At 52.3% G+C, this 26,414-nt stretch overlaps 1 protein-coding gene across 12 annotated transcripts in view; it reads left to right on the top strand.

Moving 5' to 3' along the window:
• Positions 1-24,630, top strand: part of RGS6 (regulator of G protein signaling 6) — a 558,551-nt gene extending 533,921 nt beyond the window's left edge. The window contains exons 17-20 of one of the 12 annotated variants that reach the window (XM_047737327.1): positions 3,442-3,495; positions 15,843-15,909; positions 20,312-20,441; positions 24,323-24,389. In XM_047737327.1, coding sequence (XP_047593283.1) covers positions 3,442-3,495; positions 15,843-15,909; positions 20,312-20,427 — 237 coding nt within the window. In that variant the 3' untranslated portion in view covers positions 20,428-20,441; positions 24,323-24,389. Of the gene's footprint in view, positions 1-1,541; positions 1,957-3,441; positions 3,882-8,001; positions 9,481-11,014; positions 11,509-15,842; positions 15,910-20,311; positions 20,442-20,603; positions 20,637-24,322 lie in introns of those variants that run through there. The other 11 variants (XM_047737326.1, XM_047737329.1, XM_047737328.1 and 8 more) reach the window with 11 other exon arrangements.
• The last annotated feature ends 1,784 nt before the right edge of the window (positions 24,631-26,414 follow it).

Raw genomic sequence — 26,414 nt, 5'->3', positions numbered from 1 at the left:
GGCGGTGACATCTGCAAATCCCTTAGGAAACCGGAAAGAGCCCCTCACTGCAAAGTCTGACCCCCTTACCACAGACTTTAGGTAAAATCTGACCTGCTCAGCGATGAGGATGAGACAAGGATCGGGGCAACCCCCTCACTGGGTAGAAAACCTTACAGATTTCAAGTCCTCCCCCCAGACCCCAATCTGGCCCTGGAAGTAACTCCTGGAATTGTCCCTTCCCCGATGCCCCACAGTGCTTGCCTTTTCTTTCAGCCACGAAATAACTGCTCCCTAGTTTCGTAATTCTACTCCCCTTGGAATCAAGTCATGGTTCCCTGCAGCCCTTGGCATCTGGACTGGGGGCGCTCAGGGACCCACAGCATGTAGGTGACAAGGGGCAGCTGAAACAGGAAGAACTCTGCTGGGTTTCTGGGAGGAGGGCAGGCAGAGCCGGGAGGGGCCTGGGGTCTGGGAAAGGGGAGGCAGGAGAGATGGTTTGGGACTCCAGTCTGCCTGCAAACCCTCTGCGCTTTGCAGCTCTGCTCCGAGGCCCACTTGTGTTTAAGTGTGGCTCTCCTTGCACCCAAATCCACAGCTTCCGTGCCACGCCACTCAGGACCATGGATATCCCCTCGGCTCCCCTCGCAGCCAACCCCAGTCCCTGAGCTTACGGCTGTCCACCCATGCGCCCTCCGTCGGGCTGCCTCTCCCGGCCACACAGTCCTCCTCTCTGTGTACTGTCTGTCTCCCTTGTGTGCCAGGATCCTGTCTACGTATCTGGTTGGTACCATTGAACTCCAGGGTCTAGAACAGCCTTTGTTTCCCGTTCTTCTGACGTGAGGTAGCCCTGAGAATATTCCTGATAGTCTGAGGAAGGGAAAGGGAATTCTGGAATGCCCAAGCTGTCAGAAACCCAGCTTTATTGGCTGCCTGCACCGCTTCCAACAAGTGTCACTCTTTGATGGAAAATGTGAAGCCTGGCCTCTTGCTGTTGGCCTTGCAGGAGGGTGTAGGTAGAAGGGTTCTGATGGAGGGGAACGTCAGATGCCCATTTTTTCAAGAAAAGCTATGGACACTTCTGGTATCTCCAGCCCAGATCTCGTGGGGGAAGGCCAAAATGAATGTTCCAATTTCTCCTGCCTCAAGACCCTGAACTGATCACACTTTGGAGAAATTCTGAGTTTCTAGCAGTCTGGCTCATCTGGGCCCACCACATGCCCAGGAGAAGCCAGAGTCCATGCAGTCCTCTTAGAGGTCTGAACACGAAGGGGTAACACACTCCAGCTCAGGAAGTGGAACCGAGACACCTGTGCCCACAGGTCCTCCGGTAAGAGGAGAACTTCTCAAAGGAGATCGCTCCCGTGAGGAAGGGACCCACAACAGCTTGCCTGTGAAATGTTACATGTGAAACTGATTAGAATGATCCTCCCAGCCCCCAGATGAAGGGATGTTCTCCGGCAGAAAAGCTCTTGCAGACGCCAATACCCTTGCAATATCCAGGGGTTCATCGTTTCCAAAAACAGTGACAAAACCTACTTTTTCTTCCATTTCTCCCTGAGAGTTTCCAGGTGTGGATTGGAGTTGTAACTCGGCATTTTCAGGTAGGCCTAGAAGTACCCTGATGTCAGAGATGGGCTTGCCGTGTGATATCAATGTCCAGGTCATCAAGGTACGTGAGAGGTCCCATGCTCCAGCCACAAGAGGGAATCTCATCCGACCTCACTTTATTGCCTTTCCATCTTGTGGTGGAGTCTGGAGCCACAGCCTCCCAAGCCTTCCTCCCTAGGTCATCCTCTTTCCCAATATTGTCAAAGATAAGCTTAGCTGTTCTGGCAAAGCAGGTTCTCAAGGGGCAGGTGAGCTGGGTTTCCAGGGCTCCTCCAGGATACGCAAGGCAGGAACCCGAATGAGTCAGAAAATGGTGCCCATCTGTGAGCAGCAACCCAGTAGCCAGAGGACAAGAATGACAGGCACATCGTGCTAGCTGCAGGGCCCAGGACCAGCCCGACCCCAGCTGAGTGTGTGCCGCCTATGCCGCGCACAGGATGGAAGCTGAGTCCTGCCGTCCCCAGAGCCAAGACTTGGTACGGTAACCTCTGGCTTCTTGTGGGAGGAAAAGGACCAGCCTGGCTCTGCCATGGTGTGTCGTGTGTGTATGTGTGTGTCGTGTTGTGTTTTCCTTCTGCGACGTCCTGTCTCCTGGCAGCCAGCAGAGGGGATAGGGGCGTGACCACCACCAAAGAAGCCCTCTGACCTTGACCGCACAGACAGGTGGCTGCCCTTTCCCCCCACACGCACCCCACCCCCTGCTTCCAGCACCCTGCAGACCCACAGGCACCTGGCTGCTCCTTCAGCTCTCCACTTTCCATTTTTGCTGAGAGAGAGAGAATGTGTGTGTGTTTCCATGTGAGTGACTGTACTCTCCAGATTTCCCAGTCTCGGGCTCAAGACCCTAGAACAGGGCTCTAGGACGGCTCTAGGACGGCTCTAGGATCAACTAGCCAGTATTTGGGATGTAATTCATGTAATTCTCTCCCAAACCTCTTGGCAAAGCAGGAAACTTAGGGAGAAGGCCAGGAGCACACCACACCCTCTTCTCTTCCTATGGTACTGTGTGGTAGTGAGTGACTAGTCCTGGGAGGAGGTTTCGAGGGCTTTGCCTCTTCTGGCCCCTGGCAGGGGCTCCTTAGCTAAGAGTTCTCCACAGGGGTCCCTGAGCCTCCTGTCACCTGCCCAGCGTAAACCTCAGAAGGGGTCACCTGTCTACACACCGAGAGGGCACTTTCTGTTCGAAACACTTCTTCTGAGGCCCAAAACATTTTGTCAACAGAGCGGGCGTGGGCAGACCCTCCTTCCTCTAAGGACACAGAATGAAAGTCAACAGGGGACCAGTAGAAAGTCCCTGGAGTGAGTGAAATTTCTGGCTGCATCTGGGTGGGGAAAAAAAATCGCAGAGTCCTAAGCCCGACTTCCAGAGGCGTTGGTGACCTCACCTTGCCCACAGCCACTTCCTGACATCCCATCAGGATCCCCAGCCTTCAGGGGTAGTCTGTTCTGGGTCCCCATGTGAGGCCCCCAGGCATCTGCCTGCAGATGGGGGCAAATGAGGGGTGCCAGCCTGCGAGCACAGCCCGTGGGACGCAGGGAGCAGGCGGAGTCCCGTGCAAAGGCACAGAGGCTTGGACTCCGAGCCCCACAGTGCCACGGGCGGTGCCCTTAGAAGCAAACACCCCCTTTCCTAATGAGGCAGCACCATCTCCGGCAGGCTTCTGTTTGCTGTCTCTCCCGCTGCCTCTCACCTAGGGCGCTGGCTGCTTCTCTTCTCCCGTTTTTTCCCCCTGTTTTGCTGTTGTTTTTGTTCATTAGCTGCCGCTGCTGCTGTTTGGAAACCACATGTAAGCTGAAGAGTTTTTTTTTTTCTGTATTTTTCTCCCTACCTTTTTTTTTCCCCCCCTAAAGCCAGAAAGTGAGCAAGGTCGTAGAACTTCCTTAGAAAAGTTCACTCGCAGTGTGGTAAGTTTGGCTGGTTTTCTTCCCTCAACGTTTCTTCTGGTTTTTCTTTGTTTCTTCAATTTTTTTGTTGTTGGTTGTCATTTCCTTCGGGGCGGGAGGGAGTCCAGGGCTTTCCCCGACTCGATACACCCTTTTTCTTTTGCGAGCGTCTGCCGCTTCTCTTCTAGGGGTGGGGGTGCAGACCCTGAGCACCTCCCTCTGCAGAAGGTGCACACCGCCCCCCAGCCTCGGGCCGCGCGTTTGATCTTCTGTTCAGGGCTTTGAGGAGCAAGGACCCTGCTGCCCTTGGGGCTGCACGGCGTGTGCATCTTCTGTGGCAGCCCAGGGAGAAGGCCATCGAACTGTACCATGAAATAGATTGGCTCAGAACCATAGCTCATCTAAAAAAAAAAAAAAAAAAAAAAAAAAAAAAAAAAAAAATCCAAATTTCCATCCGTGAGCTCTAGCCATCACACAGGTGCAGGTCGCGAGCTGATGCTGCCACGTAGCGGCTTTTGCGGGGGTAGAAGGTGCCGTGCTGCATGGGTCCTGGCGATGCCGTCTAGCTGGCGTGTGTGTTAGTGGCCTCTGCATGAGTTCCGACGTCCCTTACGGTCCCTGTCAGCCTCATCCACGTAGCGGGACAGGGAGAGGAGGGGCAGTAGGCATGAAGCGGAGGAAGTCCCTGTGCTCTCCAGGGTCAAGGCCTGATCAAGTTCCCTGGGGCCTTGACTGTGACCAAGGGAGTGAAGGTGGGCTCCAGGTTGACTCTTCTTGTAGGGAAGTGGCCTGTTTCTCATGCACATCCAGCTTCCAGGGGGCTGGAGAGCAACACGGTGGCAGATAGGAGACCCCGTGGTAAGAGGCGAGACCTCTGAATTCGTAGACCTTCCCCATGGCGCATGGTGCAGGTTCTTCTGTCCTGGGGTCTGTAGAACACCACAGACCCATCTCTCCTCTTCGTGACATTCTCTCCAAGATTCAAGCATAGGCCTTAGTGTTCAGGAAGGATTTGGGCTCACCTAGCCCCTCACTCATCAAAAACAAGCTGCTGAGTCCATGGAGCCCAACCAGCACTGTTAATGTCAGACCAGGGGGAAGCAAAATGGCAGCCAGAGAACAGGATGCCCATGCCCCATTTCCCTTCCCAAAAGACAGCAACCCACTGATGCAACTTGCCCTCTTCTTCCCCCCCTGTTGAAGATGAGAGTCCTTATAAACCTGACCCTTGTGTGATCCATATATCTCATTCATCTTTTTAACATAAATTCTAAGAATTCTGGGTTGAAAGCAATCTGTCATAGCTAGATGCATTTTTACGGAATTTAAACATGATTTTGAATTTGCTATAGATGTAAACATCACAATAGCTGTGGTAGGAGGGGATTTAAGATATGTGTGTTCACCCCTTCACTTCTTTGGTCCTCTCTCTCTCTCTCTCTCTCTCCCTCTCGCTCGCTCTCTCTCTGTGTCCTTGCCTTATGAAAATCAGAACGTGCCGAATAGAAGGCTTGCGGTCCCTGGTGTGTCTTTGTGGCTGGTTTGCCATGGTTGTGTGGCTTCCCACACCCAGAAGCTGCCAGAGGCTGCCAGAGGCAAGGCCTATGGAGTTTCCACACCCCGAGGCCCTATGCAGAGTGGTGGGAACCCAGGCTTCCCTCTTGCTTTTGAGGTGCATGCTATGGGTAGAGGAAGTTTAAGGATTCTGTCGACAAACCGAGAGTGTCCTGTGAAGCCAGCTGGACCACTGGGTGCAAACTGCAGGAGAGGAGAGCTCCCAGAGCCCCGTGGAAACCCTTCAGCTTGACCATGTGGGCTCAGGGTGTGAGAGAGAAAGGCTGGTCCCCAGACAAGAGGTTCACACATCTCCAGGCTGCTTTTCACAAGAAGTGGGTATCGGGAAAGGCAAGAAGGATCTCAGTGAAGCTCTGTGAAGAGCTTTTAATCATGTCCCTTCCTCCCAGAAGTAGGGTTGGGTCAGTGGTTTTGTGAAGTCCGTTAACAAAGCATTTGGAACAAGAAAATACCAGACACCTTCCAGGCGTCTCAAGTGTGCATGTGGGACAAATTACAGAGATGTTTTCAGGGCTAGCTGGAGGAGAAAAATCTTCCAAGCTTCTGAGATTTTTGGCATCTATATGATAAAAGGTCCAAACTGAAAAAAACAACAAAAAAAAAAGATTATAAATTCCCTGCTGTTCTTTTTGTGATGACCCTGATGGGCGGTGCATTCCAAGTTTACGGTTCCAGTGGTGAAAATGGATTTGCATTGATGCCTCCACACTTCCTGTGCCCTGGGGGCAACACCACATCCCAAGATGTGGCTGTGTCTGAGGAAATGGTCTGTGACTGTAGGACAGTGGCAATTCTCAGAGGATTTGAGGCTGGAACCCCAGAACTTGGTCTAAAACATCCCAGTGTTCTAACCAAATGGAATTAACCCACCAACCAATAAGCTTTGCAATCTGGTAGCCATTTTCTGGATATACTGTCCATAACGTGCTAGATCTCTCTAAAGGGAGATCTGTATGACTCTGTCATCTGCCATCTCCTGCAAATTATAAAACTCAATGAAAGACTAGTTGAATAGCATTCCCACATTACTGGGAAAGGTGGATAAGAAGACCATCCATGTCATGGGACTAACAATGAAAAAACTAAGGAGTGAAGCTACACAGTTCGTGGACCGAGGATGTGGGCCAGCTGCCAGTTAGGACTAAATGATGGCAAGAGGCCTGGATCCAGGTGGTCGGAGAGCTCCATCAGCTGTCCTCCCATGCCAGTGTCCTTTCTTTTCTTGGTAAAAGAAGATAGCAAATTGTTGTTTCCAAGTCTTAAGAGGTCTTATGACATGGAGGGCTTATCTGTTAAAGGCCAGAGATGGCCTCTTTCCCAGGAGATGCTAAGGAGTCATTCCATGTGCTTCATGGAAGCTGCTGGGGCCATGCTAGTTTGGGTGCAGAATGAGCCTTGCAATGCCCAGTAGAGGCAGCTCTGTGAGCTTCTCCTTCCAGTGGAAACTTCATTCTGAGTCACCCAGAACTTGAGTATACAATGCATTTTTTAGGGGGATATGCTATGCCAAACATCATGCAGTTGCGGGGCACTCAAGCCCCGGGGCATGCACAAAGCCCTGCTGATTTGGTAGGAAGGCTCATGTCTAAGACCAAAGGTAACTGAAAGTCTATGGCATGGTTCAACCATGCACCTTGAATGAAGGTGGAACCTTCATTCAAAACAGGAGACAGGGCACCCCCGATGGGCCCCAGCCCCACAGAGGGCCAGCTGACCAAGCATGGTGCAGGCTGGATTTCAGCCCCTACTTGACCTTCAGCTGCCCTTGGGCAGTGAATGACCCACACCACTGCACACGGTGGGGGTCTGCTCCAAGGAGGCCCAGTCCAAGAACTCTAACCAAAGCAGCCTCACAAGGGGGAGGATGGACCCACACATGGTTTCGGATTATATGAACCCAGCCTATCTCCCCCTGAGTCCTGTGCACTGGGAGGCTTCCTCCCACCATGGCTGTGAAACGGGAGAGCCACCGCGGGGAGCGTGAGGGCCACTACTGTGGCTCATCTTTGCCTCCCTGTCCCCCTCCTCTGACTGCTTGGTGTGGGTCCTGTTGTGACCACCTGGTGGAGCAGGGGACTTCTCAAACTCCAGACCACTCCCTGCCGATCAACGCTCAGCAGCCTGCTGTTCGTTCTCTGCCACCCTCCTGGCGACGAGGCGGGTGTGAGGGTGGCCAGAGCAGAAAGGCTTGCTGCCCCCTTGCTCTCTCTTATGCATGCTCCTTCCCTCAGGGTCTCCTGCAAGCCACCACCCACCCCCCACCCGCCACAGGCTGACTCTGACACAGAGGACCCAGGAGGCATAGGAGGAGGGGACAGGAAGCAAAGCTCCTTCTGCCAAGGCTCAGCAGCGCCATTTGGCTGTCCCTTTCGGAGCAGTGGCTGGAGCTCCCTGGGGAGGAGAAGCAGGGAACGTCCTCTTCTCCTTGCGAACAGTTCTGTGGAAGCGGCCTCGGGGGGGTGATGCTCTCGAGGGGGGTGGTGGCGGGCAGCAGCCTCCCTTGACACCTGGGCCTCGGGGTTTGACTAAAGCCCCAGCTGCCCCCTTGGGAGCTTCATCAGCCAGAGCCTCAGGCTCCAAAGATGGGAAATGGGATTGGGGGCGCCTGAACAAGCACGAGAGGCCCCCAGAGGGGAGCTGAGATGAGGACCAGGTTCACCCACCTGAGAGAACTCGGCAATGGAGCTTCGTCCAGGTGCTCCTTGGAACTGAAACCACAGGCCTGGAAGCTGAGGGGGCCTGGCCTGTTCCCAGGAGCTTCTCCACCACAGGCGTTTCCATCCTGCCAGCCAAGGAATGCGGAGGGAAAGCCAGGCAGAGACCAGGAAGCTCTGGGAGCCAGCTGTCACCCGCCCTCCCTCGCCCCTCCCTCTACCCCCCTCCTCCCTCCCTGGCCGAAAGGAAAGCTAATGAAAGAAGAAAAGTCAGCAGCTCACCTCCCCTCCTTTCCAGGCAGCTCTGCAGGAAGAAACCCCAGCTCCAGGCCCAGATGCTGAACAGGAAGTGGAAGGCTGAGGCTGCAGGCAGGGGGTGCAGCCGGCAGACAGGCAGGGCACCCCACCAGCCCAGCAGTAGCAGCTCCCCGCAGGAGGCTGTTTCCCCTCCCCCGCAGCATCCTGGCGGACAGCCACCCACTCCGATGGAATGAGTTCTCAAATACCTAGACTCAGCAGAGCCCCCAAAGGGCTTTGACCTCAGTCAAAAAAAAAAAAAAAAATCCTTTTGGGCCTCCAGCAAAGAACTCTTGGCTAAAAATCTTTATATAGGGTTGGTCTTGATTGCAGACAATCTTTGGTCCCTTCTGGAACCACTGGGTCGGACTGTCATTCTAGGATCTCCCACGTCAGAGCCCGGAGGCCCAGCAGTAGTGAAATCGTGGCTGGCCTAGGGATGGAGAAGGACTTCCGTGGTAGTATTTGGGAGGGGAAGCGTAGACTGCTGCCTCTCTCAAGCAGTGAGGACTTCTGGGACCACGCAGAATGGCTCCTGCTTCTCGCCACAGCTTACTAGCTGGGCAACCTCAGGCAAACTGCTAGCCCACTCTGAGCCCTGGTTTCTTCCTAAATACGATGGCTTGGACTAAATAATCTCTACAGACTTTTCCAGCTGGGAGTGTCCATAGGTCTGGGCTTCTTTCTAGGCTAAGATTCCTGAATTGTATGAATCATCTCTCAGAATGAACAAAGAGCTAGCTGCCTTCCTAATGGGAAGGCAGCTGCCAGCCTTGGAGACGGGACTGAAACTATGGATAGCATTGAGTTGGATCTGTATTTAAAAGTCCTGGGCAAGGCTGTAAGGATAAAGCACCAGCAGAACTAAGAGTGCCATGGGCTCCCTAAGCCATAGGCCTGCTCAGATCCCCAGGCTCACACACCCTGTGACCCTTGAAGGGCAGGGAGGAGGGGTCCCCAGAAACGCAGTCAGCAACATGCCTGCCAGTTCTTCAGTCCCCGCCCTTCCAGAGGGACGCCCAGCTGGGTGTGTAGGGGGAGGTAAGGGGTAAGGTCCACTGGGCAGAAGGGCAGCCTCCAGAGTGGGTGCCGTGGCACCCCACCCTCCCCATGCCTTGGAGGGCTTGGGAAGGAACACAAGGTGAGCATCTGGGGACCTCAGCATCACTCTGTGGCTCACCTGCTCCCACACTTTCTGGGTCCCTGGAGAACCCTGGGCCAGCTGGCCACTGTCCTCTCTCAGAGATGGGCAAAAGGAGGTTACCCGAGTGTGTGCTATCCTGGTCATAGCTGGTGGTCAGTGAAGCCTCCTCTGTCCCTCTCCCTCCATCTTGGCTCCAAGTAAAGCTCCACAATACTTAATTAAGCTCCACTTACTTAATAGTAGAGGGTTGTAGTTGGAAAAGGCACATGCAAAAGTCTATTTTTTATACACATGCTATAACATGTCGGACAACCAAATCAGCTTGGCTGCTGGGAGGCAGGAAAGGAAACGTGGTCCAGGGATTCCCGATGGCAGGGGACGGGCATGGGTCTTCCAAAACTTTGGGCAAGAGTGAGATTTTTGTGTATCACAAAGGGTCAGATGTTGTCAGTTTGGAGAAGCTCAGCACGACTTCCTGCTGCTCCTTTCAGAAGGAGGAACCCCCAGCTGTTGCAGCTGATGATTCAACCTGTCAACCCAAAGCAGCCAAACTACCCACGGAGTGCCTCCCCTACCGGAGAGAAAACCCAGCAGTGACTCGGTGTCCCCACACAGGGGGCACATGGGGCACACGGAGCCAGGCTCTGCAAAGCCTCCTCCCTTCCTCTCGCCAGCCCTCCCTCCCCACCACCCAGGCCCTCTTTTGCCTTCCCTAGACCCCAGTGTGACAAGCAGTCAAGTGCAAATCGAACTCCTCTGAGGCAGAAAGGCACAGCTGTGTGTTTACAGCCACTGATTCAGATCCAAATCGCATACCCTGCCAGTCTCCCGCAAGGCAGTCTGGGGGCAAACTGTGTCTGTATGTGCCAGGCGGGAGTCTATTTTGGGAAGTGACCTGCAGCCCTTTGCCATATCAGAGCCTTCCTCTCACCCCCCCAACTCAGGAAAGACGTCCTTCTAGAAGGAGCTCTCACTTTAATAGCGGCTGGTGGGGTTATGGGATTTCATCCTGTTCCTTGTCACTTACGTAGTCAGACGTTTGGCACCTGTCCCCAGGCAGCCATATGGGAACAGCCGCGGGTTCCCACCTGTCCAGTGAGAAGGTAGAGGGTGAAGGTGACCGCAGGGCCCTCAGTGGGAGGCAGAGTGGGAAATACAAATGGCTCAGTAGGGCAGGATACCCACTTCTGCAAAGGATGGAATCCAGTTCTATCCTGCGCCGAGGACAAAGGGGCTGGAGAGAGAAACCCCCAGGGTTAGTCAGGCTTTGGCATAGCAGGAACCTAGGAAGGGAACAAAGCTGCCAATGGCAGGGTCAAGGAGAAGAGAGCCAAGTCTGCCTGTGTCCAGACGGGAAAGTTAGAAGTCAGAGAGTTCAGGGTCTAAGGACCTTAAAGGCTAAGAAGTAAAACCACCCTGGAGTTCCCCCCAAATGAGCTCCCAGTGAAAATGACTCAGGGGTCTCCCATTTTGTACAGCAGCAAGTGAGTGTCTTTGGTTCGAGTCAAGTTTGGGAATCTCAGCATTCTGGAAGGAGGGCGAGATGTAAAATCTTCCATAGGAACAATGTGAATGTGGCCAAGTAGCCGAATGCTCACTGGACACTGCTGCGGGGGAGGGGGGTTGAGAAAGTCTCAGAGCAGGGGGGTTGTCAGTTTGATGTTACCTGAAGGCCCATGAGAGAAGGACCCTTTGGTGGCTCCCCAGCAGATAGGAAGGTGAGGCAGGGCTGGGAGCGTGGACCCTCCCCAGCAGTGGCAGGGCCCTGAAATGAGTGATCCTTCCACTCTCCCTTATCACCGCTGAATCCTTTCCACCTAAGCACCTCGGTCCCAACATCGAGGGTTCTTATTGGGATTCTAGTTGGCAGGAACTTTCCACAACCCCCTTGTCAGCCTGGAGGATGGTAGAAGGATGGCAGTCATCACTACAGCCCCCTGCTGTAAAGAATATTTATTCGGGAGCTGCCCTAAGGTTGTAACCAATAGCCATTCCTGTCCCTCCCTGCCCCCACCTCCACTCTCTGTGTTTGCCCAGAATTGAGTAAAGCAAGTGTATTCAATGGCTGGTAAGAGGGTGAATTCATAGATCTGGGTCAACCAGAAAGGCAGTTTCCGGTGGTAGGTCACATAGCCCTACCCTATCAACATCACTTTGGAGGACTCAGATGAAGAGAAAACATATCAGTCCTGTTCACAGATCCGCACCTGCAAGGTGTTGTTTATTCGGTAGACAATGGAATTCTATTGGAAGAGTATCTCCTTCAGGTGGGATGGTGGGTCCAAAACAACCACATAAAATTTCACAAGATAAAAATTTATGTTTAAAAAAATTCAGCCTCATAACTATAGTATGGCATTCATAGCCTTTGCTGTAATTCCTCAAAAGCAAGATGCAATTGCCTTAAAAGAAGCAGCAGCAGCTTTAGGCTATAATAACCAAAGTGGAATGACCAAAAGAGAAAAGTGTCGCACTGCTTTTGTGTTGTTCTAGACTGTGTTGAATCTTGGTTCTAAGCCCCCCACCCCAAGCAATTTGTCAGGAACTTGGACAATCCAGGGAAAATTTGGAAGAGAGTAGCTGGGGAAGCCATGTGAGGTGGGATAGAGATGCCTAGCCCCTCAGGAGACTAGCTACCCATCAGGAGATCTATTTATGTCTGTCTTCCAAAGTAAGTCGGCCTTTCTGGGTAGTTTCAGCCAAACCTAGGAGAAATGGGTAGAAGATACAGGGAGGGCCAACCTGCTGGAGAATAAAAGTAGCAACTTCCCAACAGAGGGGTATGTCACCAGGAGGATCACCAAGCTCCCTGGAAAAATGGAGAAGCCAAAGGTATTGTAAAGCGGGCTTCTTCACTGGAGTCTATCTTTTTTTTTTTTTTTTTTAAGAGAGAGAGGGGGGAGAAATGTGGGGGAGGAGCAGAAGGAGAGGGAAGGAGAGAATCTTACGCAGCCTCCATGCCCAGAGTGTCAAAGCCCAATGCTGGGCTAGAGCTCACGACCTCGAGATCACGACCTAAGCAGATATCAAGAGTCAGCTGCTCAGCCGACCAAGCCACCCAGGTGTCCCTTGAGCCTCTATTTTAGCTGGAATCCTCTGGTGCGTTAAGTATTTGTTAAATGGATCCTACTACTATTATTCTATGGTTTCTAAATAAGCCTTAGAAAAGGAAAGTGGATCATATGGAGGGAGTTTGCTGAGATTGGAGGAGAGGGATCCAAGAGTCAGATTAGCCTCTGGAGGCCTTGAGGGAGAAAAAGCCAGATGATGACACAGGCCAAGCAAGGGAAACTGTCAAAGAGTGGAATTACTGCCTTTCACATGTCATCCTTGCCTTTTGTTTTGTTGGGTGGTTTTTTGTTTTGTTTTGTTTTTTTTTAAGTCAATCGAGGCTGCTGCAGCTGAGCTCCGGCAAGAGGGCTCTCTCCCTGAATGCCTGAAAGGAGGTCAGTGAGCAGAGGACACAGGCACCCGCTGGCCCAGAGCAGCTGAGTGACAATGGTACAGTCAGGCCGAGCACAGCCAGGGTGGGCTTGCGCATGGGGGACCCTGGCTCTGAGTTGGAGAGAGCTTGGCCTGTCCTCCTTCCCATCCAGAAAGGGTGCTTTTCTGAAAAGAGCAAAGATGAGAAAGCCAGGTGCCTTTCACCCAATGCTAATAGTAGATTTCAGGTGGGCAAGCTGGTTCCAGCCCCCTCTCCACGTGGCCATGAGCAGAACTCGCTCCCCAAGGCCTCAGACCAGGGAGAAACTACCCTTGTGGGGCCCCGTCCTCCTGGGCTCTGCCTGGAGGACTTCTCTAAAGCCCAACTCCGGGGAAGGAAGGGCTCTCATGTCACATTCTTTCCAGCTGTCCTAAAGACCAGCACGATTGCAGATGACACTCCCTCTTCTCCCAGGCTTTATCGGGGCTGCTTTCAACTCATCATGGGATTGTATAATTATGGTGATTACAGCTTATGGCTTTTTTCCTCTCCTCATCTCTTGCTTTCAGATTCTTTGAGGTCTCTCATTAAACATGGCGATCCCCGTAAAGTCAGCAAAGTTTTAATAAGACATCTTTTAAAGCTAAAGAAAACCCACTTAGGGTTGATTGGTACTATGTTCCCCCAGACAGTCCTTTAAAACTCTGTCAGGCACCATTGGGACCCAAATAGAAGAGGTGGAGAGGGAAAGGTAGGGGGATCCGGAAGGCACTCATGCTTTTTCACGGGGTTGGAGAACATTCCATGCCATGCCCCTGGCCTTTCTCATTTGCACCAAGAGCAGTATGTATCTGAACCCTCATGTCCAATGGAACTGTCAAACAAGGGTAGAAGGCCTGGCCTTTAGATCATAACAAATTAAGTTGGAACATAGAGCTAGAGCAGTCAGAACAAAACCCAACCCAAACTTGTCATCTGCAGCAAAAGTAGAGAGGAAGTCCTGATGGGTTTTCTGTCCTGGATGATACTGGAAGGTTCTGGGGCATCCATTTTTCTAAATATGTAGAGGAGTCAACCACTGGCATTTGTGAGTGACAGCCACGCAGGGATCCTATACTTGATGGCGGTTTCCTTGATAATGACACAGCTCCAGAGCCCGTCATTTGCTACCTCTCAATGGTAGCTTTTCCTAAATTGTTTCTAGATCTGTGGGACGTTATGGGAAGGATCACCAGGAAGAAGTGCAGGTGGGTTGGTGGCCACCGGAACTCCCAGCCTGCCCTTCGGCAACTTTGCTCAGGTTTTGTGTCAGGGTCCTCTTCCTCTCCACCTTCCCCAGGACCACATGAGGAAGCACAGCGAGGTGCCCCTTGCCCCTGCCTGCTCTGAGAGGCTCCTCATGGCTACTGCCCAGAGTTGTCCAGACCACTCCTGACCCCGGCTGTAGCAGGGAGTCACATCTGGGCTGTGCCTGCACAGTGCCAGCCATCCAGAGCCAAATGTTAAAACTTGGCAGCGACATTTCCAACTGCGACCACCTGTTCACCTTGCCCCAAGAACAATGTCCCTTTGGTGCCGCTCGGAATGCAGAAAGGCAGGCTGGGTTAGAGATGGACAGTCCCGGCTGACTCCTGTCTGTCCGCCTGAGATTGGCGTAAGACCCCAGGGGAACCGCTCACTTGGCCGGCGGGTGTAACACAGCCCCAGCCTACTGCACACAGCGGATGCTGGCGCTGAATGAGGGCGTAATAGTAGTCCCTGCCATTTCTGGGGGGCTCACAGTGCTCTACTGTGGGTGTCTGCACCACGCTGAGCTTGGCCAGCTAGGACTTTGGTTCTATGTCAGCTCTACTGCTTAGCAGCTTCTCTAAGGCTCGGTTTCCTCATCTGTAGAGAGGAAATAAGAGTAAATAATTAAGTGGGGGAAAAATACACCTGGGGGAAAAATACACCGGGTGCTTAGCAGAGTGTTGGTAGCATATGTGCTCAAGGGGAACTCTTCCCATTACTATTTTCATTGTTACATTTTTGTTCATCCCCACCCCCACTCCCTGCTTAGCTCGTATTACCTTACTTAATTTCCCAGAGTATTCTCTGAGTAGGTATCGCTCTATTTCTTTTACAATCAAGGGCAGCTACGTGTGTATCTCATATATGACAGTGTATGCTAGATGCATCCAATTGCCACAGTGACCAGCTCATAGAATGACTTGATATTTCGTAGCTCTTAGTACTGGCTTGTTTTTAAAGTCCAGAGCCAGTTTCTCTGCTTTCCCTGAGAACGGAGGGACCGAAGTGACTGGCAAACCAGCTTCTGCCCTATAGTCAGTTTCTTGGGGGCCCCCTAAGCACCTCCCAGGAGGCCATGAGAGCTGTGTGGTGCGGGGAGTGGGGAGAGCCACCTAGAAATTGTTGCATCCATTGTCAGGACCTGGCGTTTGCCACCCCCCACCCCCACCGAAGTGCACAACCTCTGAGACACCTCCTGCTTCCAGACACGGATCAGGAGTGGTTCTTCCCATAAGAGCATGAAATGCAGTCCTCCAGATGTAGCATTCCACTCAACAGAAGCCTCGTTCCCAGAAACCCTCACCTCTCCGCTGTCTGCCCGTCTGCAGCCGCTCTGAGCGCCCAACCTCACCGAGTCTGGTCGCTCCATCTGCCAGATAAACAAAGGCTTGGATTTTTTTCAGCCACACACTACAAAGTGGGGTTGTTGGAGGAGTCAGAAGCAAGTGGCAGGGGATGCTTTGAAATCCCTCCTAAACCAGATCCCCGGGGTACATGCTTCTTCTGCTTGTAGTATCGACAGACACCGAAGCGAGGCCATTTCCACTGACACGAATGGCTTCTTCCGGGGGAGAATCCGGGTTTTACATATGTATCTTTAAGTAACTGCTTGAAGTTTGCAGTGTTTGTCCAAGATTGGCATTTTAGGAGCCTGATAGAAAGCTCTGCAGCCAATCACATGGTTGCTTATGCAGCTTGCACGAGATGCTTCTGTGAGCGCCTGTGCCGCAAACACGCACACGAGCGTGCCCCCCGCTGTCCGCAAGGGTGCCTGCGCGGCCTGCCTGGCCCGGGCCTCTGCATTCAGTGTATGGGACGTGAGTAACATACGCTGCCGCCTTGCATGTGCCTCTGCGCATGCGTTGCATGCCCTTTGCAGCCGTGCGCATGTCTGGGCAGGGGCCACCCCGAAAGCCGCAGGTATTCATGGTTTCAGCTGGATAAGTTATTCTTCACTTCCCTTCCTAAAAACACAATTGCCTAGTGCTGCTGGCGCAGAGTCAGAATGGCCGCTGCATTTCACCCCCGAGGTGGCTTCCTTCCAGCAGTGGGTGAGTGATCCCGGCGTCCGCACTCTCTAACCTTTTTTGGGATCCTTCTGCACAGAAGGTGCTCCAAAATCTGGAAGAGATGATCTGTTTGTCCGTGGCCTTGTCTCTGCCCATCACTCTCGTTCCCACACCCTCGTTCCACGAACAATCAGCAGCACCTACTTTTTGGTGTCCCCATTTTTTTTTTTTTTTTTTTGCATCCATAGTTTTTTCTTCATAAGAGGCAAGGAGCCAGGGGTCCCGAAATGACGCTAAGATGTAAGTCCCTTGTCCCAGAGGCAATGCGCAAATAACGTCTTTAGGTACTGATCGCTTCTCCTGGGCCCCTAGCAAAACGGGAGAGAAATGCTCACTACCTTCCACAATGCTTTTAAATCCAACAGCAGCATCCTTAGGCTTACGGTTCCCACAACCTTCCTCTGTGGCCCAGGGCCAAGTCCTGCGGGAAACTTGCAAATCTCACATTTCTACATACTAGACCATCAGGGGAGAAGAAAGCTGGGTGAGCACCTATCCTCTGTTCCACGGGCGCAAAAAGCTTTACAACAACAGATAAAAAGGGTTCTTAGGGAAGAAGGTTCCCATCCATTGACCCAAGTTTCTGTCAAGAGATCTCTGAAAATGCTGCTTGACCGATCCCCTGATGCACTCTTTCAGGTCAGAAATACATGTGTGATAAATGCCTGTTGTGGCGTGTTCCTGGTGGTAGGGAAGAAAGAAAACTAAGTAGTCCTCCCTTGTCTTTGTGTCCAAACGGACATGGACATTCATGGAAAGATTATGCTTTGGGGTGGGGGGAGGCGGTCATCATGTTGACTGCCTGTGCCTTCTAGGCTCTGCTTTGGAAGCTGGCTTAACCATGGACCCCAACCTATGGATGAGTTTTGGGTGACCGTGTGTGTAGGAGAGGAGAGGTACCCTTGGGAGGCGGAGTTAGAGTCCCATGGTTCTGCAGGAGAGTCACATGCTGCCCGGCAGATGATTCCTCCTGCTGTCTCTTCCACTAAACTTCAGTGGCACTCTCCCCTGGAGCCATGGCCAAGGGTCACTTGAACATCCTACTTGGAAAAAAGCATCATGTCGTTACTAGTAGCAACACGGCCATGTCCCTGTTTCCTCCAGTCTTTTGACCATTGCCTAATTTGGAGTGCCAGAACTAAGATCCTAAAGTGCATCTGGGAGGGACGGAGGAACAGGAAAGAGGAAGGCATTGCATGGGCTAAAGGAAGACATACTACTGAGGGATCTCACAAGTGAAATGCCCACCTCCACTCCACTCCTGAACCCCCAAAAAGCTTCCCTGCAGGCTGAGTATACAGAGAGCACCATGGTTTTTCAGTCAGAACCAGAGGAAGGACGGATGGAGATCTGATATGAAAGGTGGGAGGCATTTCCCCTGCACAGGAAGAACACAGGCAAGGTGGAAATGCACGGCTTGGGAAGGAAGCTGGGGGATCAGTGCCTGGGCAGTGGGCCACCAGCGTAGGGCACAGCTGCTCTTCCCTTGTCATTTCTGGCGTGCCTGCCTGTTCTAGATTTGTCCCTGCATAGCTGGGGGACGTGGAGGAAGCTGTCCTACCACCCACCAAAACTAACAGGCAGAGGCTGGCCATTGCATAGAGCCCCAGAAGTGATGAGCCGGATGGAGGGTAGGAGTCAGAGGGCTAGGCACACCACCCACAGAGGACTTCTCCAGCCCCCTGATTTAGGCACTTGGTTCTAATTGGAATTGGTTCTAATTAGAGTAAGGCAGCTCTGGCTGCCCCTCCTTAGAAAGGTAAACATTACACCTGCTTCTCTCCTCCGTGGGACAGTTGCTCTGGAGACCCTAGAGGCAGCAGCACCAATAACATGAGAGCACAAAGAGAAGTGGTAGCATCACTTGGCCTGTCCAGCAGGTGCACCTTAAAGCCACGTGCCCCAGGCAGTGGTGATGGGTGCCCCAGCTCGGTGCAGCAGCCAGGCTCTCTTCGCTAGGCTTGCCGGCCAGAAGGTGGCGCCTTCTCTCTCAGGAGTCCCAAACGTGAGGAAGGGAAGAACGTCAGGCAGAGCAGAAATGCTTGAGATGGTCTCAGGCATGCCCAGGGGTGGAAGCTTCTTTCTCAGTGAGGTTGAGAAAATCTCCCTGGGCTGCCCAAAGAGATGGCCTAGTGGAGATGGGCATGGAGGAGTCACTAGTCTCTGAGCGTTTCCATGTGCCTCCTTCCTTGAGAGTGAGGGCTGCATACAAAGTAGGAAGTGTATGGCTCATGAAGGCCGACCCACTTCTCTCTGCCACTGGCCAGCTGTATGCTCTCAGGCAAGGGACTCAAACTCTGTTTGAGCCTGTTTCTTCATCTGTCCTGACGTAATATATCCTAAGACTTTAACCTAAGGTGTCTCAAGACTTTAGATTGGCAAGGAGAGTGGGAACATTAACACAAGTGTCTGGGCAATGCCTAGTGTGTTTGACCCACAATAATTGTTCAATGTTCAGTTCAACAGGTGGCTGTTAGTAACTGTCCTCAGTAGCTAACCTGTACCCCTGATAATGGGCCTATCCCTACCCTGTCACCATCAAGGTCTGCGCTAATTGAAGAGAAAGGAGTGCACCTGGGATCCTGACACCAGCCCACCAAGCAAGGATAAGAAATTCACAGAGAAGATCCCTAGGGGATAGATATGGGATAGGTTGGTCCTTTCACATTTAGTATAGTTAGGAGCGCTGGAAACTCACATTTCTAAATTAAAAAATAAACATTTTTAAGGAAAAATTAAAATCACTGGTAGCTGCCAATATAGGCTAGAGTAAGTTTTCTGCTAACAGTCCCAGTGACCGTTTATGGGAATTGTTTTCAGAAGATATGACTACTGGTAGATTCCATAGGCCCGCCATTTCCTTCGCAAAATTCAGTGGTTTATACCGCTGGACCTAAGATAGAGACCTGTTTCAAAAGAATCCGTTATTTTTATTATGATGATATTCATTATTTTTTAACAGGTTTACATGTACAGGGATGAATATTAATTCTTCAGCCAGTGGATTTTTTTTTATGATTCAATTTTCACCTGTTCCTTGACTTTTTTTATTTGAGTGTTTGTTTTATGTTTGTGGTATCTTATTTTTGAAAGTCAAATAGAATATTTTAAAGCCAGATAAAATGCCCTTCAGCTCCTGAGAGAGATCAGAAAGCTTTGCAAGGACCCAGGAGTAATACAGACCCCAGGAATGGATTTTACCACTGGTTCCAGCCCCCCACTACTGAGGAGTGAGGAAGCCAGAAGCACCCTCCCCTCCTCCCTGTGCAGCTCTGGCCTAGCCCTGCTGTGGATTAGCAGTGTGTGAGCTTTGGCTAGTCCCCAAGACCAGGTTTTCCCCCTTTCATTTACCCCACCTTGCATGAAGTTCAACAGAGGGCGAGTGGATGAGAGATGGAGAGTTGAGAAGATTTTTTAAACTCTTCTGTATTAAGGATGGATTTTCCTGCCAATCCTCTGCCAACTTTGAAAACCTCTACACCCCAAGCAAGTAGGCACTCTCTCCCCAGCTTGAAACACCATTGAGAAAGAGGATGTCACAGAATTCCTTATAGGCCCTTTTGAAATCATTCCTTTTGTTTTGCTCTGTGGAGAAGGGGCACCAGGGGTCACCAACCTCCAGAGAAGTCACCCTATGAACTCAGACAGGTTCTTGATTTCTCCCCTCCTGCCAAACCCAAGCCAGTACCCTTACCTTCCCACCTGGCTCTTAGGCTCCTGACTGCTCTCCTCAGCAAGGCCACCCGGGCCTGTGATCACAAGCTCACCCATCATTTATGAACCCGAGCATCATCTACTCATGGGTGTCCTTCAGTCTCCTTCTGAGGACGGCTCATCTCTGTAGCCTCCACTTCTAGCCCACTAAGGTCATTTGGTGAGCCCATTCAGCAAAACCCGATTTTCATTAATAAGGATGAAAAATGCCTGTATCACAACAAGGTGATCCGTTTGGATCAACGCACTAGGCACAGTGTTCCAAATTAGTCCTATTGCAAGTTCCAGTTCCTCTCGCAGAGGAGCCGGGTTTCTGCTACACTGGAGGAGGAAGCATTAGATTGAGCCAAAAGGCAAATTCATGGGGCCAGCCACTGAAAGAGAGTAAAGAGTGAGAAACCTCAAAGGAGAGATGTGATGGATTTTTTCCCCTAATCTTTTCTTTTTCTTTTGACGGTAATTCCAGATAGCAGAAGGAACAGATCTGAAATGTGTGGTCCAGTGAATTTAACAAATCTATGTACCAGTGTCACCTATGCCCCATGACTCTGGAAAGTAACCTCATGGACTTAGACTGGGTGGACCTGAGATCTGTAACTTTGGTCTTAGATCACCTGGGCAAATCAGCCTGAGAGTCCCATCAGCAGCTCAGATATCTTTACTTCCTTAGAATTGGAAAGAGTCCTGCCTGAGTCCCTAGCGCTTGGCTCTGCTGCCCCCAAAATGCCACCTAACCCCCCAGGTTACTCTCTGAGCCACAGCCCTCCTCCCAGCCAAAGAGCGTAGCATCAGTGACCCAGGTAAGTAAGTGGCGAAAGCTCTTGGTACCCCGGGTCGTGCATGCTTTGTTGATTAATATCTGGAAGTGCGACGCACAGAGCCATAGCATGTCAAGCAGCATGTTGATTTCTCTTAAAGCACTGCACAAAAGGGAGCCATTCCTTTTGTGCATTTCCTTTTAGAAACAAAGGATTCTATGACCACCTTCTTCCAGGCTTCTAGCCATCAAGATGGCCACAGAGCTGAAGTGATTAGTCAGGGTGGAGGGTGGTTGTGTGTGAACCCAGGCCATGAAATTGAAGGATCCTGATTCTCTTGGATTAACTTTCCCAAACGTCTCAAAGGTGAAAAGCACTTTGTCTGTATGCAAAGCTTTGGTGTCTCTGGAATATACCTTCTGCAGTTCAGTTTTTAATCACTGTGTATTTTTTCACTGGGACAAAGGCTGCCTGCTAATAGCATTTTCAACCACCTTCAACTGCCTCACTCAGCTACACCAAGGCCTCAGGTGGAGCTGGCTGCAGCTCCCTGGTACCATGATCCGTTCCCAACTGACCGGCACTGGGGAACATCACACATTCAGACCCTGAGACAATGGCTTCCCCTGTAACTGTGTAAGATGCCGGGTAGAAGTAGAATTTCCCCTGCCCTTCCTATTTCCTACAGGATTATCCAATGAGGCAGGGGAGGGGGTGAAGAAGAGGGAGGAAAGGGCCCAAGAGGGTGCAGCGCAGGAGCTCTCCTCTCTGGACAACGCAGGGAGCTCAGGGGCTCCCAGCAAGACCTAGCAGCACAGACCCTGGGGTAGCTCATCTCCGAACACAGATTTCTCTTTGATCCCTGAAAATTCCAGGAGCCTCAGCTCTTCAGAAGAGAGGCAGTTGCTGAGCCAGTGTGATTGCAGGATTTCTTCCCCAAAGCCCGAGGCCAGGCATCTAGCCATGCCTGTGTCCTGCATGAATAACCACCTTCCAGCCCCACGCGGGAGGTCACTGAGTAGCGGACAGATTGCAGTTGGACTGAGCTGCCCCCTGAGCGGACCTGAAACCTCACGACCTCCTTTAGCAGCAGAACTGGCATTTGAAAAATGTGTGTGTGCAGGGGTGGGGGGAGGGAGACAGAAATGCCAAGGAACACCACCTGGATTGCTGAGAGGCTGGGAACAATCTCAGGGCAAGTGCTCTAGGCTGGTCTCCGAAGTCCTGAGAGATGGAAGCAGCTGGGGGGGAGGGGAGGGGAAGGCATTGACGGCAGCCTCAGAGCTGGGAGGCTGAGCTCCAGGACTCAAGCAGGAGGACATTAATTAGAGCCCCCAAGCCCAACACAGCCTCTTCTACAGAACAGGGAGGGGTGGAAGGTGGGGGACCTCAGGACCAAAGGCACCTAAAACAGATAGGCAGTCCCATAATAATTCAGATATAGAACCTTCAGCCTTGCTTACCCTACAGCCCCTTCTCCAGCCAAAATGATCTCACTAATGAGGACAAAGCCGTAATGAGGGTTTGGATGCCTGGTAAACGTCACCTGCTTTGTTTCTGGGCTCTTCACATACTCACAATAGACTGCTATCTGGGGGCTTTAGTGATTTTTTTTCACATCCGCCAGCTCAGTCAGACCCGAATACCATGGGTGGCCAAGCCAAAAGATACACATTTAGTGACCCAAGATGTCATTTGTTGCCCTGGTGGAAAACAGACAGAAGGAGAAGGGGAGGAGCCAGTATTTGGTGTGCAGTAACTGCAGAAATAAGGGGCACCGAGAGGCAAGCGGAATCCCGCAGTGCCTTTCACATGAGCAGGGGTGGACATGGGTGAAGGGGGCCGGGGGAGGTTTGTTAGAACTCTCGGACCGGGAAGCCCCTAGACTCATCAGCTCCACATTTCCCCCGAGAGGACCTCACACACACATCCCGGCGCTTCCTGCCTTCAGAGCTGCACCAAGGAGGCAGATGAACCAACAAGATGACAAATGCCTCGAGCTCCATCTAAGAAAGGGCAGTCAAGGAGAGCACCAGCCATGTCTGTGCCTTAGACTCCAGGGCTGGACAAAGTCCTTGAAGGTCAGCCTCTGCCAGCTGCGAGCTCTTGTCCTATCTAACCCACTCTCCACAGAGGAATAGCCACCTAGCTTTTAGTGACTTGCAAAGACTGGCACTGTAACCCTCTAGGATTAAAAAAATCTGATTAAAAAATCCTTAGCCTGGTATAAATGTACCCTGCTGCTGGCTAAGTTTAGTGTATTTGAAGATGCAGATAAGGTTGCTATTGGGGAGATTTTGTGTGTGTGTGTGTGTGTGTGTGTGTGTGTGTTTAAAATAGGGGAGAAAAAAGGAAGTTTGGTCTCACTTGTGAAAATGAGGAGTGAAATACTAGGGGAAATAGAGCAAGGGGACGTCTACGCAGACTTTCCGACAGCTCCCGGGGGCAGTTGCATTTCTGGACAAGCTCCCGTGCATGCCACTGGAATTCTCAAAGTCAAGCTGGCGTGTCCCTCTGTGGAGAGCTAAGCCAGATGACACGTTGTCTTGCATCCAGCAAACTCACAGCCCTTGTTCATTCACTAGATCTACCCATTATCCATCAATTCATCAATCAGCCGGTTTATTGAGTACTCTACCAGGCTTCACAAACCTGATCAATTTCTTTTAATTACATCCAGCTTGCACGCAGCCAAGCCCAGTAAACAAGATGAGCCCCACGCCCCACTTGGAAATGAACACGAGGGACCGCTGGCCCTTGCGGCCTCTCAGTACCAAACACCGCAGCCCATGCCGATGAGGACACGTGCTCCCCTTCACAGATGGCGACAGTGTCGCCGGCCGGCTGTCAAGTAATAGCATGGGTTTTGAGTATTTTCTCAGACACAGTGATCAGTCTGCTCAGATCCAGCCAGGCTCTCCTCTAGACCCCTGTCCGATGTTCTGGCTCCCCTTAGAGGGTGAGCAGGGAACGGGCACAGGCTGTGTCAAGGGGAAAAAGCAGAACCATGGAGACTCGGTCATTCTCCTCATCCATCCTTGTGGTGCCCAATCCCCCTTCAGAGGCTCCTCGGCCACTTTCTCCCAGGCACACAAGTCACTGGCCTCTGCCAGGATCTCAGTGCCTCAAGCATCAGGATATGGTCCCATTTAGTTTTTTTCCTTTTCAAGACCTTCTGTGTGGATGGCAAGTAGAAGGGCTGGTAGAGGTCCCTGTGGGAAGTCATCAAACTCCTTCCCCGCACAGGGAGCCAGGAACACAGGCCCCAGCAGGAGTGTGTTGCCCTGGGGCCTGTGGGAACCCCCGATCCCCAGCCCAGACTCCCAGCCTTGGCACAGGCCCCTGTATTTCCTCAGTCCCAGAACCGGTGGCAAGCCTGTGTCTCTCCCAAAAAGGTCTCCATCCTGCCTTTCAGACAGGATCCCAGGTTGTCTGCATTCTTCTGCATTCACACATCTCCTGCATCCTTAAGACTGGTTCGCTCATAGCTTCTAGTCGCCCAGACCAACCATCACCTGTGTGGGTCAACCCACCCTCCCCGATCTTACTCCCCAGTCCACGCTCCTTCCTCCCTTGAATTAAATTAAGTGCAGGGTCAGCCCACAAGCATTAGGAGACACTCTACTTACAAGTGAAAATGCCTCCTTTTGGGGTAAGTAAAATTCCCACACCCCAAAAAGAGTACCAGCAACACACCTTCACGCCCTACCTGCCTCCCAGAGGCCTGGTGGTTCCGGCTGTCTGCAGTCAGGGCTCCTGAGCCCAGAGATCAACAGGGTCAGTTAGCGAAGTCCTTTGGCCTCTGTGGCTCTTGCAGCAATTAATTCACCTGTCTGGCTCTCTGTCTCTGTCTCCGTCCCTGTCTGTGTGTGTGTGTGCACCTGCGCGCCTGTGCGTGCCAACTCTGTCGCCTGTCTCTGCAGGGAAAGTCGCTGGCGGGCAAGCGGCTCACCGGCCTGATGCAGTCCTCCTGACGGTGCCCACCGCGGGGCCCGGGCCCGACGACCCCGCGGGCAGGCGGCGGCGCTCCACCTCCGCGGACAGAGTCTCCCTCCGAGGGGACCTGGTCACTGTGAAAGAGAAGGAGTGAGGGCGAGGATGGGCAGCAGAGAGGAGACTCGGTGGGTGACTGGGGACACCGTAGAGAACGAGTCCACAGAGCCTGGGCTCAGCCCTGCAGAGGCCCCCGTTTACAACCCTCTCTTCCTTGTACAGTTGTGCGCCGACGCCCGGTTCTCGAGGAGGTCCCGGGCCCTGACTCATTCGGGGCACGTTACCTCGTGGGGCTCCTGTCATGACTATCACTTGAGATTATAATCTTATTACCGTCACTCTTCCCTCTGTCTGGGGGAAGCGCGCCTTCCGGCACCTGCAAGGGGGACCGGCTGGCCCTGAGCACATCCAGTATTATGCCCCGCTCCCCCCGTAGTGACAGCCACTGTGTCCTGATGGCCCCCTGCGTCACCCCATGTCTGTGTAAGGCTCCGCAGCGCGACACGTCCCCGCCGTGGCTACCATGGTGAGCAAACTCACGGCTTGCCCTACCACAAGTTCTTTTGGCCTCCCAGGCCCGCTCTGCAAGAGGCCCCCACGGGCGTGGGGCTGCCCTCGGGTCCTGTCATGCGCCTCAAGGGTCCCACACCAGAGGAAGCTCCAGTGTCCACGAAAGAGCTCGTGGTTTGACAGCTGTGGAGGCTCTGACCATCTTTAAAACGTTTATTATTTCCTAATTTATTCTGGTGTTGCCCCTTCTCCTTGGCTTGTTCCCTCCTGTTCGACTCAAAATAAACATGGCCGTGAACTCGGGGGCCACTGGGATCCTCCCCTCCGGCAGCCCCGGTAGAAGCTGGGAGAGTTCCCGGCCCCGGGGAGGGGGGAGGTGGCTGGGTCACACAGCTGGCAGGCCCGACACTGTGGCATCCTGATGGGCATGGCTGGGCCCCTGCTGGGCCAGGTCTCAGCCGGGGCTGAAGCTGGGGCTGAGCCTGTGACGGAGGGCCTAGGCCAGGGCCAGACACTCCTCTGACAGCCCAGCAGGGTCACCTGCTAAACAGAGTAGGTCCTCAAGGGAAAAAGCCGACACAAAGCAGAACCTGCAGAAGAAACCTGCAAAAAACCCACTTGTGCTCCCTTCGTGTGTGTCAAGATGACCATCTGCCAATGGGCCGGGAGGTAATATATGGAAAGCACCGAGTCAGATGCTTGGCACGAAGTAGGTGCTCAGTAAACGGTAGCTATTACTGTCCTCGTTGTCACTGTCACCATTGTGACACCCTCAAGCCCTCAGACGGAGCGCTATTAAGCAACATGTTTTTTTTTAATTCAGACACTCACTCCGCCTGCTAGAACTAGCCTCCCTCAATCTATTTTTGGCCATAGGTGAAAATTTTCCCTGGGGAGTATAAAAACAGCAAACACAGAAGCAAAAAAAAAAAAAAAAAAAAGAAAGAAAAGAAAAGAAAAAAGTGATCACTGGTATTTCTTTACTCATGTAGGCAAATTCACCAGCTGGTGACCAAAGGTTCATAAACTTGTTTGCAGACCTTGCCTCCTGAGTGCTTCCGTGACCATCTTTGGAGCCCCCAAGTCCGTGCCATCGTATGTCCGATTCCATGCGGCCCTGTCCACAGGGCCCTGTCCCCAGGGCTTCCATCCCTCACAGCAGGACTATTATGGGCATTAGGAGACTTGGCTACAGTTGTGCCCTTGTGAGTTCTTGACCGCCATGCCTCAGTTTCCCCCACTGGCTGTAGTTGCTGCCTCTGCTAGGTACAGTAGACAGTAGAGAGATGACATGGGTTGGGTCCTGAGGTTGTCTCCAGTGGTGGCAATACAGACGCAGATTCCCGTCAGGCACTCCCACACCCTGGTTCCACACAACATCAGCATGGGTCCTGGCCCTTGTAGATCCTTGGTAACTACTTGATGAGTAAGTGAGTGAAAGGAAGCCCTGTTCCATGTAATGGGGTCTTTGGACCTCCTCTCCTGGTTCCACCCGTTTTTATCTCCTTGCTT

This window comes from Lutra lutra, chromosome 7 (genome assembly GCF_902655055.1).
Source record: "Lutra lutra chromosome 7, mLutLut1.2, whole genome shotgun sequence".
Taxonomy (NCBI): Eukaryota; Metazoa; Chordata; class Mammalia; order Carnivora; family Mustelidae; genus Lutra; species Lutra lutra.
The sequence above is the reverse complement of the archived record's forward strand: the minus strand, read 5'-3'. Positions and strand labels throughout refer to the sequence as shown.